The sequence below is a fragment of the Haliaeetus albicilla genome, chromosome 20, assembly GCF_947461875.1.
Source record: "Haliaeetus albicilla chromosome 20, bHalAlb1.1, whole genome shotgun sequence".
Taxonomy (NCBI): Eukaryota; Metazoa; Chordata; class Aves; order Accipitriformes; family Accipitridae; genus Haliaeetus; species Haliaeetus albicilla.
Window position 1 is genome coordinate 23,819,993 of NC_091502.1, and position 12,928 is coordinate 23,832,920.

The window sequence follows — 12,928 nt, forward strand, 5'->3', positions numbered from 1 at the left end:
TTTGGCTCAGCAAGGATGGTCGTAGGTTCCACATCATGGCTTCTCCACTTGCACTCAGTCAATTCTACGCTGTTGTTGGTGGATAGCTCCTGCGACTGTGTCCTTACACTCCAACCCAACTGGAGCTCATCATGATCAGAGTTTCTGCAAACTTTTATTGGATGTTTTCAGCTTCATCAAATCAAGTTTCATTCCAATTTATAATGGCTGAGGTTAAATAATAGGCAAAATAATCTAGGAGTCTGTAAAACAGAATAACATAAAAAATGAGCAAGCAAAAATAATGTAAGACCAGTGATTGTCGTATAATGGATCGGTGTCTATCGAAGGCCAGAAATCCATGATTTAATAAGCTGTCTGAAGTGGATGAACTGGGTTTAGTATAGCCTCTCTGCCCCCTTCCAAGTTGCAAGGTGTTCACGCTCAGAGAACTCCTATCACAATTTGCACTAATGAGCAACTTTCTAATAACCTTGACAGAAGAAAGTTTGAAAGGCCTTTGGAGAGAGCTTTGCTTCTTTTCCGTAAAGGTGATTCTTCCAGACCCGTGTTGAGGCATATGGACAGCACAGCAGACACAAAGCTTTTGGAGCAGCTGCTGCTGCATCCCATTTGTGTGGGTAGACAGACTTCTAACTTCTGGATAGGTCCGCCCAGCATGTTTCGTACATGTTCTGTGTCTCCTTTTGAACAAGATTAATAACAATAAAATTTCTAAGTTCCTTGGTGGAATGTTGTCTGAAGAAAAAGGAAACTATGTTGGGACTGTCTGTATAGTAGTGCCGAGCTCTGAGTAGGGGAATCCCAAGCAAATCTAGCTTGGTATTACTTCAGCACACACATTTGTAAATGCTCTATTGAATTTATTTTAGACAAAACTAAACTGTGCAGAATTGGGAAAGAAATTAGTTCTTTGACTAATGACTATAAGCATGAGCAAAAGGCTTTTCTACTGTCAAATTATCTCCTCCTTATGGACACAGAGAGGAAATTAATATTAGTCCAGAGAAAAATCCTTGTTAGGAACTTCATTTAATACATTAGGAATTTTTTCTTCTCTGGGAAGCTTTAACTCACATCCCAGGAAGCATAGAGATCCAATTAAGCATCAAAGAGAAAAACATAATCCTGCACTTTGGGATATTTATTTTTATTCAACAAATCTCAGCTCCAAGACTGAAGTCCATCAATACCTGGCATTTCATGTCCTGCTATTCAACAGCAAGAGACAGTTTAAAATAAAGTTCAGAATAATAAATAAAGGGAAGATTGACACGAGTACAAAAGTAAATCACAGCTTTAAAGCAGAAGCTTTAGACACAATGTGATGGTCAGTCCCTGGCATTTAAGGCAAGGATGAAAATAGGGTATAAATATTGTAGAAACTAGAGGCTGATAAAAAGCAGCAGACCATTTTAATGGAATTTCATCTCACAGAGTTATAACTTTTCAGACAGGAGATGGAAGACCTTTATGCAAATATGAAGCAAGCTGAAATAGCACTTAGAAGTGAGATTTTTTTTTTAACAGACATCCCAACTGTAGCACTGTACATTGTGCAGCTGCGCAGATTGGGTAAGAGCTGTGATCCACTAGCATGGGGACTGCTAATGACTGCTCCTGTTCTTACTCTTACTATTTCTAGCGAGAACTCTCAAGAGTCCCATTGTGCTAGGTGCTGTATGTTTACAGAGTAAGAGGCTCCGTCTCGAAGGACGGACATACGTCAGCTGAAGTGTACTACCATACCAAACTCATTTGTTACTCATTTTAGAGATGGAAGGTGGGTTCCCGGGCAGTTATGGGACAGATCTCCTGGATCTGCTCAGCACCAGGTGAGCAGCTACTGTGCAGACTGTTCAAATTAGGCAGCTCAGAGCTGCCTGGAGTCCTGATTTGAATCTCCAAAGAGAGATGAGACCTAGAAGAGGATTTGCAGAAGCCTTTCAGTTAAACACAAAGCTGCTTATGCAAGCAAAGAACTAAATACCAAGAGGAAAATGGGGGAAAGGGCTGAAGTGGGGTTAATCTTGTGTGTCTAGCTGAGGGCCAGAGATGGGTCCTTTCTTTTATTAGGGATTTCCACCAACCCTTCTCATAAAGATAGAGAGCTAAGCCAGCTCAACTGCTTAGAGTAAAAACTCTCTCCTCTTCTGACAAGCTCATGTTTTATACCTCCTTTGTGCATACCCAGTCTTTTCTGCAAGTGCAGTTATCCCTTCTGCACACGTATTGAAGACCTGTACTCAGTCCTCCTTCTGCAGAGCCTGGCAAGAATCAGCATTTAGGCCGACTCAGGTATCCTGGTTAGGGTCACGCTGTAAGGCTGGATGTGTGTTCCCCAGTGCAGGCACTCCAGCACGCTCCTCGGGGCTTCAGGTTCAGCAGGCGAAAACTCAGGTGTCCCGAGTCACGTTTCAAATCCATCGCTGAAGGTTGGTGTTCTTCCTGATGAGGGATGAGAGCAAAGCTGATGGATTCATTTTCAGTCTCTGGAGAGCATCTTTTAATCTAGATTTCCTCATCCATGGAAAGAAAAGAAATAACTGTTACCTTCCAGATATATTCAGTTTGCTGAGCTATGTAAAGTTGTAAAATTGTAAAATCTCAACATGAGTTGAGATCCTCAAGTGGAGTGGACAGTTGTCTCAGTACCAGAAGTTTAATTACACTCATAAAAGCAAACAGGTTTTATATTTATTGACATAAATAATAATTATTATCTCTACATTAGTAATATTTACATAATTGATGTATGTTTTAAGAATAGGTAAACAGATTGTTTGTATAAAGGCATTAAATTTTGCAGACCTTGCTTTTAGGACATGATCTCTGAAGGCAAAATCACATGACCTTCAATTAGTGACATTGACACAAGTTGCACAACTGCCCCCCAGTCGCTACTGGAACGGGATGGTTTTCAGAGGATTTCATGCTACAGATTTGTTACTGGCAAGGACAGAAGACACAGACCTCTCCTTTCAGGTTTTCTCTTGCTCCATTGTTTGAAACTTTCCTTATAACATTTCTAAAAAAGATGGTTTTAAAAGCTAATGAGCTTTATGTCTTCTTCAGTTCCAGCAGAGGAGTTCACATGTCACTACAGAGTTATCAAACCACATAAATGAGAGTTTCATAGCACTGCAAAATGCATTTCATTATGAAGAACGTATTTAGCACTTCACTGCTATCTAAATCATGCCGATCATGAACCTTCTGTTTTTTCCATCCAGATCTTTATATTAGATGCTTTTCCCAGATATTCCCCATAACTTGCCTTCTAAAGCAAATGCAGGTTGTGAAAACAAGGCTTAGCTCCTCACCAAACTCAGCCTTTTAGCTCTGTGCAGTGCCTCTCTCCTGTGCTGCTTTTCAGGAAAAATCTGTCTGGGGCTGGAAATTGCCTCAGATGAGCCAACTTGAAACAGGAAAATCCCAGTTAAGACAGATTTTTAATTATTAAATTTTCTATTAATATTGTGAAGGTCAGTGGAACTGCCCCAGTTTTCAGGAAGCTCTGAGCAATTTCACCTGATCTTATATTTTAGCACTAAATCCATATTTATTAAAGGATTTAGCAGGCAGGTCAGAAGCAGCTAAATCTCTGATTTTGCATCACATGAATGCTAAAGAAAAATTTTCATCTGCATTGCTCTTCTCTAAGCTGGAAAGCTTTAAACTGTTGTCAAGCCAATTTTAGGATTTTGGGGGGATAGGGGTAAACATGTAAAAATGGATTTGCCATAAATGAAGCACAAATTGACATCATTATCCCTTTCCCAACCCAATTCTTTAATGTAATGTGAAAATAATATGAAATTCTGGATTATGCCACTTCCTGTGTTGGAAGCTACTGTGTCTGTTATATCAATTAAAAAGGGCCATGAACAAAGCATTACACTGGTGGCTAGTGTTTGATAGGTTTCTTTTCCCACTTTCCTTCTGAAATATCAAAGGCAACATAGCAGACTTTTTATTCTTAAGGGGACAGATTTGGGTCAGTTTTTAGCAGGTTATGCAAAAAAAGAAAGAATCAGGTACAAGGTTTTTATTTGTACGAGTAATTGCTATAGTATTCTTACTTCTGAAGCGCTGTTAATGGACTGTGACCTCATTACACCTGGCACAGTGCAAATGCAGAACAAGAAGGATAATCTTGGCCTCAGCTGAGATTCTTAAGCATTAAGTGAACAACAGACAGAGACATGCTGATGGAGATAGAATAAAATTACAATACAATTTTTGTCAATGCAAAATGGAGAAGTTAAGGCACATCAGCAGCCACTGTCAAGATTTTGGGTAGGTTTCAAGGTAGATTAGTATTTGTAAGAAAGCCTTGATGAATTCTGAAGCAGCCTTTACAGACCAGAGGGAAATATCTCCCCAAGTCATGAGAGGATAATGAGAAAAAAACCCCATTTGTCTAAAAACTAGCCAGCAGGCAGTTCCCTGGTTCTGTGGCTAGCACTGGTTCCCAGTGGGGGTGAGCAGTGATGGAATAGAGCAGGTCCTGAAACTGAAGATGAGTAATTTCTTTTTTGATTATTTGCATGAAAAATAACCAGAACCCTGTTGGAATGGCATTATCCTTTTCTAAGGATAATGTTTATGATGCACCTGAGACCCATGGGTGAACCACCCAAAACTCAACAGTGCCTTGAGCACAGTCTGCTGCAGAAGTTCTCCATGAAAGAGATTTCAGGTGAATCATCCTCTGGAGCTACCTGTCTTTACTCCTTGACCCACAGAGGGCAACTAGGCTCAATTTAGTTCTTCAGGTAAGAGTCTGACTTAAGGTGTGGTGAAATCCAGGCAACGGAAGACACCAATCCTGGCAAAACCCCAGACGGTAGAGTAGAAATGAACTCAATTCCTTAGATAAAACCCTGCATCCATGTATCAGTTAACATCCATCAGTGCCCTCTGGTAAGTGCAAGTGTCAAGGAGCAAAATACAGGGTATTACTCAAAGTCCAAGTATTTCTCACAAAGGTACATGGGCTGATTGTACCTTCTGAGGACAATAAGCCTCATATTTGCTCTTAGAACTGGGCACCAGATTTGCTCAGATCTCCTTCCTTCAAGGAACTACAGGCAGCTTTGAGAGCTGCATGGCAAGATGAAGTAAAACACAATGCACCTCTAGGAAAGGATAAGGAATGGCTAAGCTGTTCATACAAGCAGTGGAAGAGATTAAAGATGAAAGGAAATATTTAGTCACCTTTTGGGAACAGCTGGTGTGAAAATATTTAACAGGCAGGTCTTTTATGCGCAAGCATAACGTTCTAACTAAGCTTAAATAGGCAGGAGCAATATAGTGCAGCTGGCCAGTCTGTGAATACTGTAATAGGAGAATTAAAAGCTTTCCTTCTCATTTGCTCACGCAGCTCAGATGGTAGCTAATCATGTCCTCTAATTTTAACAACAGAATTGGGAAATGTACCAAAAAATGCAGCTTGTAATAAGAACAGAGGTGGCAAATTCTGTCCCTGGGACTGAATGACGAAGAAACGATTCACCTGCCCTTTTCTGTAAATCAGCCTTAGTCATCTTGAGCTGCCAGAAAAGACCTGTATTTAAATGGAAACTTAATCTGAAATCCATTTTGATAATTTCTTTGAGTGCCACCAGAAAAGTAAAAGCTACTCTGACTATTTAATCACCCATTAGAAACCTGTGAGCGTTTAAGAGAGCCGTGTTATAAAGGGCCAGGGCGTACAGCAGGATATGTGTTGTAAGGCTATTTAAATTGTATGGTTCCCATCTATCTTTAAACTGGCAGCTAAATGGAAGATTTAGATTTGAGAGTTCCTGGCTCCTGGTTCCCTGTCAGAAATAATTAAACTACGTTTTAGGGAGACTGTCGTAAGTAGTTTGCTTCACAAGTGGTTTTCACAGCTGAGGGTCTTTATTACAGCTCTTGGGGCCTGGGAATCCAAACCACCTTATATATCCATTATATAGGTATTATACATTCATAACCTGGAGCCTGCGCTCTCTTGTGTGTGTGGGTGGTGGCATGGCTGGGGTCTCAGCTGGGTGGGAGATGAAACCCAAAATGTTCCCAGTGTTCCCATTCTGGGTTAGCCTAAGATCTGTTTGGTTTAGATCATGCAGTGTGTGTCCCTTGGCCATGTATGCAAAACTGTTCCTTGGCAGCATGTTGTGTGAGAAATATTTCAGTCGAGATGTAAATGTCCCAGTGGGTTTCCATCCCTTTTCATAGGAATGACTCCACAGAGATTCTGCCTTTCAGAAAGTGCTTTTTTTCCCTCTCTTCGCCATTTTTGAATGTCACTGCATTATCCGAGTTTCACACCATTAAATAAGACCAAGAAGACTTCTGATTGTCACTCCAAATATCTTCCTTTTTTTTCCTCCACCACCAACATTTAGATATCTGACCTACTAAGAGCTGCATTTCCCTGTCTTCTGACAGGACACAAGACTGGGTATCAGGACATCTAGGAGGTCCTGTGCCTGCCACAGAGTTCACATATGCCTGTAGACCCATCGCTTTACTTCTTTATGCCTTGTTTACTTTATCTGCAAGGTACTGGACTTGGGTTGGGGCAATCCCCGGGATCCATACAGGCTGGGGGATGGAGGGAAGGAGACCAGCCCTGCGGAGAAGGCCTTGGGGGTACTGGTGGATAAAAAGCTGGACATGAGCCGGCAATGTGCGCTCACAGCCCAGAAAGCCAACCATGTCCTGGGCTGCATCACCAGCAGCGTGGCCAGCAGGTCGAGGGAGGGGATTCTGCCCCTCTGCTCCGATCGGGTGAGACCCCACCTGCAGTTCTGCGTCCAGCTCTGGGGTCCTCAGCACAGGAGAGACAGGGACCTGCTGGAGCGGGTCCAGAGGGGGGATATAAAAATGATCAGAGGGATAGAACACCTCTCCTGTGAAGACAGGCTGAGAGAGTTGGGGTTGTTCAGCCTGGAGAAGAGAAGGCTCCAGGGAGACCTTATAGCGGCCTTCCAGTACTTAAAGGGGGCTTATAAGAAAGCCAGAGAGGGACTTTTTACAAGGGCATGTAGTGATAGGACAAGGGGTAATGGCTTTAAACTAAAAGAGGGGAGATTCAGTCTAGAAATAAGGAAGAAATGTTTTATGCTGAGGGTGGTGAAGCACTGGCCCAGTTTGCCCAGAGCAGTGGTCGATGCCCCATCCCTGGGAACATTCAAGGTCAGGTTGGACGGGGCTCAGGGCAACTTGATCTAGTTGAAGATGTCCCTGCTTATTACAGGAGGATTGGACTAGATGACCTTGAAAGGTCCTTTCCAACCCAAACTATCCTATGATTCTGTGACTCTATGATGTGTGAAAACAGAAATAACAACATCAAAAAATAACCAGTAGTACTCAGACTCATTAACATTCTCAAGCCAAAGGTAAAATGTTAAGTAAATACTAGTAATGTCTTTAAGATATTCACATGGACTTTGGACTCACAAAGGGCTGAGTCCTCCAAGATGCCAATTTTCCTGTCCATCACTGGAGATAGTTGTTGCTTCGGAATTTCAGAGCTTCGCATTCGGCAGCGGAGGAGGTTACTTGCAGTGCACATTGCTGGGCTTTTAGAGATGGGACCCTGAAGGTCAAAGCTAAGGAACAGGACATAATGAAGATGTGAAGTAATCGAGCTGATATTTTCTGGATTTCTTGGAAAATTGGGAGCAAGAAAAATTATGTTATTTAGTATTCTGGGGTGCAAAGTTCAACACGTGTGAATAAAGAATATAAACCAGTAACCAGAGGAGTGGTTTCAGTCCAACGCTAGAGTAGCTCTATGGTGAAAGACTGCTGGGAAGCACCAGAAGCTACAACAATACTTTTCTAGTTTGAGCTTAAATACCAGCAGTCTCAGACTTTGTACTTTCTTTCTCAAGGCGTTTCTTCTCAGCTTGCTGAAATTTTAGTACCATAATCTAGCTTTTTATTTTTTATCTGCTGTTTCCTTTATCATCCCCCAGACTTTGTTCATCAGGTCAGTCAAGAGGAGCCAATTTTTATTTTTTTAGTGCAGCTTTATTGCTACATTAACTAACTTTCAGGTCCTCTGTGTTCACATGCCATCCTGACGGGCCCACGCTCCATTGCAGTGCTGTCTGGCAGTTGGAGAAAGGGGTAGAAAACACACACGGCTAGGCTCCAGCCCTTTAGCAAGTCGATAATTGCCCAGCCCTTATGTTCATAACGGGCACTGTAGTATGATATTACCTCCCTCGCATCTAGGAGCTGTGAAAATCTGTGTCTCAATACCAGATGCAAAGTAAAAACTTCTGACAGCAACTCAAGAGTCCTTCCTCAGCCATGTCTTAAGTGTTTGATAGTGTCATTTCTACTGACTTCCAGTAAAGCTTACATTAGATTCTGTTACATTTCGGCAGCAAGTGGTATGTGCACATCCTTGGTTTAAGCACCCAAGGTGCCCAAATACTTTTGCACATTTGACTCTAAATGGGACAGAGAAGTTCCTGAGTGTCTTAAGCACATTTGAACTCCAAAGTTCTTTCATTAGAGATTTAAATATATAGGACTAAATGTTTGAGAGGGTTTGGAGACTTCCAAGACTCTGCAGCAAAAGGACTTCAACTGGAAACTGTTCCACCACCCTGAGCTGTATAGTAAGCAGAAGCTAGATACTGTGTTCATGTTGCATTTGGAAAATAAGGTGTTTTCTAGACATGCAAAGCATTACTATTATTACTATCATAGTTACCACTGTCTAACGGACTCTCTCTGATCCTTGGAGACGAGAGTGCATTCCAGCGTAAGGGGCTGAAGACCTCGCAGCTCTCTCCTACGGTGCAAAACTTTCCTCCTGAAGTTGAAGTGGATGTTCAGTGCCATATCAGGAGCATGTCAAAAGTCCCCAAACAGCCCACGCTTCCTGTTACTGGCAGTATTAATTAGCCAAAGACTAAAGGCAACTTAAGTAAGGCTGAATTTCAGTCAGGTGTGATGTTAATGCAGGCTGAGTAGTTTTGAATATTTTATGTGCAGCCAGTGACCCAGAGTAAATGTCTTGTATAATCCCAGTCACCCCTCCACCACAAGCCTCAAGGCCTGAATCCTGCACTTAATATGCTCAGGGGGACAAAGAGAAGCACTGGAGATGGGCTGGTATCTGAGATATTCATTCTGGGGGTACGTAGCTGGGGGAAAAGAGAGAAAAGGTGCTCTGCAGAGTACCCTGGTACTCCGTTCTGGGCTTCCAGCCCAACCCTGCTCCGCATTTCTTCCGTTCACATCTTCTCTCCACTCTCCCCAAAGGGAACTGTGTCCTTTCCCTGTAAAATCTATAAAATGGCTCAGTCAAGCAGAAAGCTTGAGTCCAAAACATTTGGGAAATTTCAATCCAATTTAGAAGCACCAGGTAGAAGTCAGAGAGAAGAGGGAAGACCTGATAGTCTGAAATATAGTCTGAATTGCCTCTCCTCCGATTGAGGAGAGTGCAGTCGTGGTTTATGAGAGATCAGAAGTGAGCAGTCAGCTGATGAGCCTGGAGAAGAAGAAATAGATTCATTTCATTTCATCTGCCGTATAACACCACATCAGTAGTTGGTTTTATTTTTATACTTGAGATCAGTCCCGTATAGTAATGGTAGTAACAGGCACTTTAACACCGGACTCGTGGGTACCTGCTCTCCATGAAGTCTCAGTTTTTCCAGACAAATACAGTGCAGATGAAAACATGAAGTCTCCCAAATCTATGCCAAGGGCATGCAAGGTTTTAGCCAAAAGCCTGGTGCTGGGCAAAAATATTAAATGTATCTATCTGTGTCATCATGCCCACTGGGGCTCACAGAGGGTGGAAAGGCCAGCACCCCTGAAAAGCCAATGTCTTTTAGCTCTTCTCTTTTTTGGAGGTAAGTACCTAAATATCCGGCTGTGACTCCATGCTTCTGTTAACTCCAATAAGACCTGGGAACAAGCACCATCCTATCAACCACAGTGCATGTAGCTCACAAAAAGAGCATGGTAGTACTTCTGAATGCCTGAGAGGGGATTTTTAATGGGGTGGTGGGAGAACAGAGAGATAGCAGATGTACGGATTCAGTAGAAATAGAAATATTCTGTATTAATTTTAAAGAGAGAAGAAGGGTTTTAGTGAATCCCATTCCCAGAACCATGGCTTAACAAGCCATAAACAGGCTTTGCCAGCACTTAACTTTAGCATCAGTAGTTTATCAGCACATTGTTTTCACACTTAACCAGATTTTAATTAAATGTGACTTTTGTTCTGCTTATTGGAAGAGCCTTTCCCTTCGGATTTGGTGATCACAAAAGCTCGAGGAGTGCAAGAAAATTAGAAAGTAAATAGGAGGATCAATCACAGCAGACCTCTGCAATCCATGTCCATCTCTTTTTTTGTAATATACTTATTAGATTCTTATTGTCAGGAAGGATTAGTGTTATGAGCTGCAGGAATTCCTTTCATTGCCCCGTAAGGCGAGGTAGCGAAGTGTGGCTGCTTTTCTTAACAATAACACTCTGGATTTTCCCCCTCTCCCTTCTCTCCACCCATCTCCCCTCCTCTCTCTTCTCTCCTCTCCCACAGAGATTTGTGCAGCGGACTGCGGAGGACACGGCATTTGTGTCGGAGGCACCTGCCGCTGCGAGGAGGGATGGATGGGCACAGCCTGTGATCAGCGAGCGTGTCACCCACGCTGCAATGAGCACGGGACATGCCGGGATGGCAAGTGTGAATGCAGCCCGGGCTGGAACGGAGAGCACTGCACTATTGGTAGGGAAAAAGAAAAACCGACTACTTTTAAAAGAATAATTGATGATCAGGGAGGAGAAAAGGCGCATGCTTAATTGAATTTGTGTGACTTAGTGTAGCATGAGCACCTTTGTTCTTGGATTTCAAGTTCTGACATCATACATTTTCATGTGGGAACAAGACAAAATGTCCTTTCATTTGTTGATGACATAGCTATATATATTTTTTATTATCAGACGTGAAGTACACCTATGTGGTGTTTGATCTCACAGAGGCAAGCTGTCAAATGTCAGCTAGATGCTTTTAAAAACATCCCACTTTGCCTCTCTCAAAAGGTCTTTCTGTGGCCTCCAAGACTTCCCTCTACTATGGTGACAGTATTTTCAGAAACATGCATCTGATTCAAAGTTTTCTTTCCTTTTATTTGCTCCATTATTTGCACTGCCACTTTGCTTGCCAGTATAAAAGAGGAAACTGCTGCCAGATGACTTCTGGCTGGTATTTAACTCTGTCTTGCTTATCCCTTGTCTGCTCTGCTACCTTTCTAACATTTCATTTCCCTCTCTCTTTGGTTCTGTATTCTTCATGCACCTGGCACTTATCTTGAGCTCTCAGTGTCATGTCTATTATTATTATTAATAAGGTGCCACCAATATGCCAAAATCATGCAAAGAGGTGTAGTTCTCACGTTAAACAATTTGCAGCATCATTAATGAACTGGCTTGGCTTTACCTTCCTCCTTCATCTCACTTAACTCCTTGATGCATTTTCCCTTCCTCCTTTTTTCTGACTGTCATGCATTCAACCACTTTAGTCCCCATTCTGTAGTCATGCTATAAAATCAGTAGCATTAAAACTCCCCAGATACCATTTATTATACATTAATGGAAAACTAAATTAGTAAATCCAGTTCTGCTCTCAATAATGCTTGTGCAGACCTGAAAAAAATCAGCTGACTTTAGAAGAGTTGTTCCGGACTGAGAATTCTCCTCCAGTCATTTTGGATTAATCATCTTCTTTTAAAGACAAGAAAATTTACCTCTGTGTTGCTTTCATTATGCCATGATACCTATAAATCACACTACATCAAAATTAACCACTAGCAATACCTGGGCAAATGTCAGCATAGTTATCCGTGTGGATTATCAACTTAGTTATATGTAGATATCACTTTCTTTTCTTGAACACCAAGTAAGTTTGCACACACAAAGACAGACAGGAAATGAAGCCTGATCACAATATTTTAATTCCAGCATTAGAGTAATGGTACAAACCATATATGTGGTTCGATTCTACTTATCATTTATTTATGCTAATGTCACCCTACGACATTATGGCCTCCACATGCATCCCCTAATGAAAAATATCTAGCTCTTAAAACTTCCTCTGTCTCATTAGACATTACATTCTGCTTTCTTTTCTATGTCCCTAGCAGCTTTCATTTCTTTTCATGAGGAAGGGATTAAAACCCCCCTCTCTTAAATGAATTTAAAATGAAAAGAGAGGAGTCCTGTGTTAATTGGAATCCTGTGTTTCTATAATATTATTTTATAGCCTTGTGTTCAAGCACTTTGATTTGGAAAGCAACACAGATTCATGAAAGGGTTTTAAAAGAAAAAAAAAAAAGTTCAGCAAAAGGTCCCAAATCCAGGGGACAATTTTATATGAAAGTCATTTATGCACAAAAAAAGCCTGATTCATACCCTCAGTGCCATTTTATTAGTTCTGCTGCAAAACCGAAATGCCACTAGTTCAGTACATGATATTTCTCCACGCAGCTGATATGCCCAGACTGTTTTTGAACAACAAGCTTTTATCTTTCATGGTAATTAAATTTACCCCATTATTTGTAGTATTCCTCACTCTAAGTATAAAGATCCTGTGTTATCATGGGAAAGGCCGGCACCGCAATGCAGTCAGCATCAAGATTTGACTGGTGCACACTGTCATTTTGGGTGGTGCTACCTTCCTATTGCAGTGCTGCCTTGGTTTAGGAACTGTTCTTTAATACTTAGAGGGCTGTTTCTTTTCACTTCCCCCCCTCATCTTCTTGCATGGTGATCTAGCAACAAATTTGTACATAGTCTCATGCCTCTAAAGCTGTAAACAGTATTTCCTACAGACTATTTCATTGATAAATGTGTAGAATGTAAAGGAGATTTGGCAAAGTCATAAATATCCAAGAAAATTGAATAG

General features: G+C 41.6%; 1 protein-coding gene across 7 annotated transcripts in view; it reads left to right on the top strand.

The window, feature by feature from the left end:
• TENM4 (teneurin transmembrane protein 4) overlaps nucleotides 1-12,928 on the top strand; it is a 600,927-nt gene that overhangs the window by 456,735 nt on the left and 131,264 nt on the right. For all 7 annotated transcript variants that reach the window (XM_069808531.1, XM_069808534.1, XM_069808532.1 and 4 more), the window contains one exon: nucleotides 10,568-10,753. In XM_069808531.1, the coding sequence (XP_069664632.1) occupies nucleotides 10,568-10,753 (186 nt within the window). The remainder of the gene's footprint in view (nucleotides 1-10,567; nucleotides 10,754-12,928) is intronic.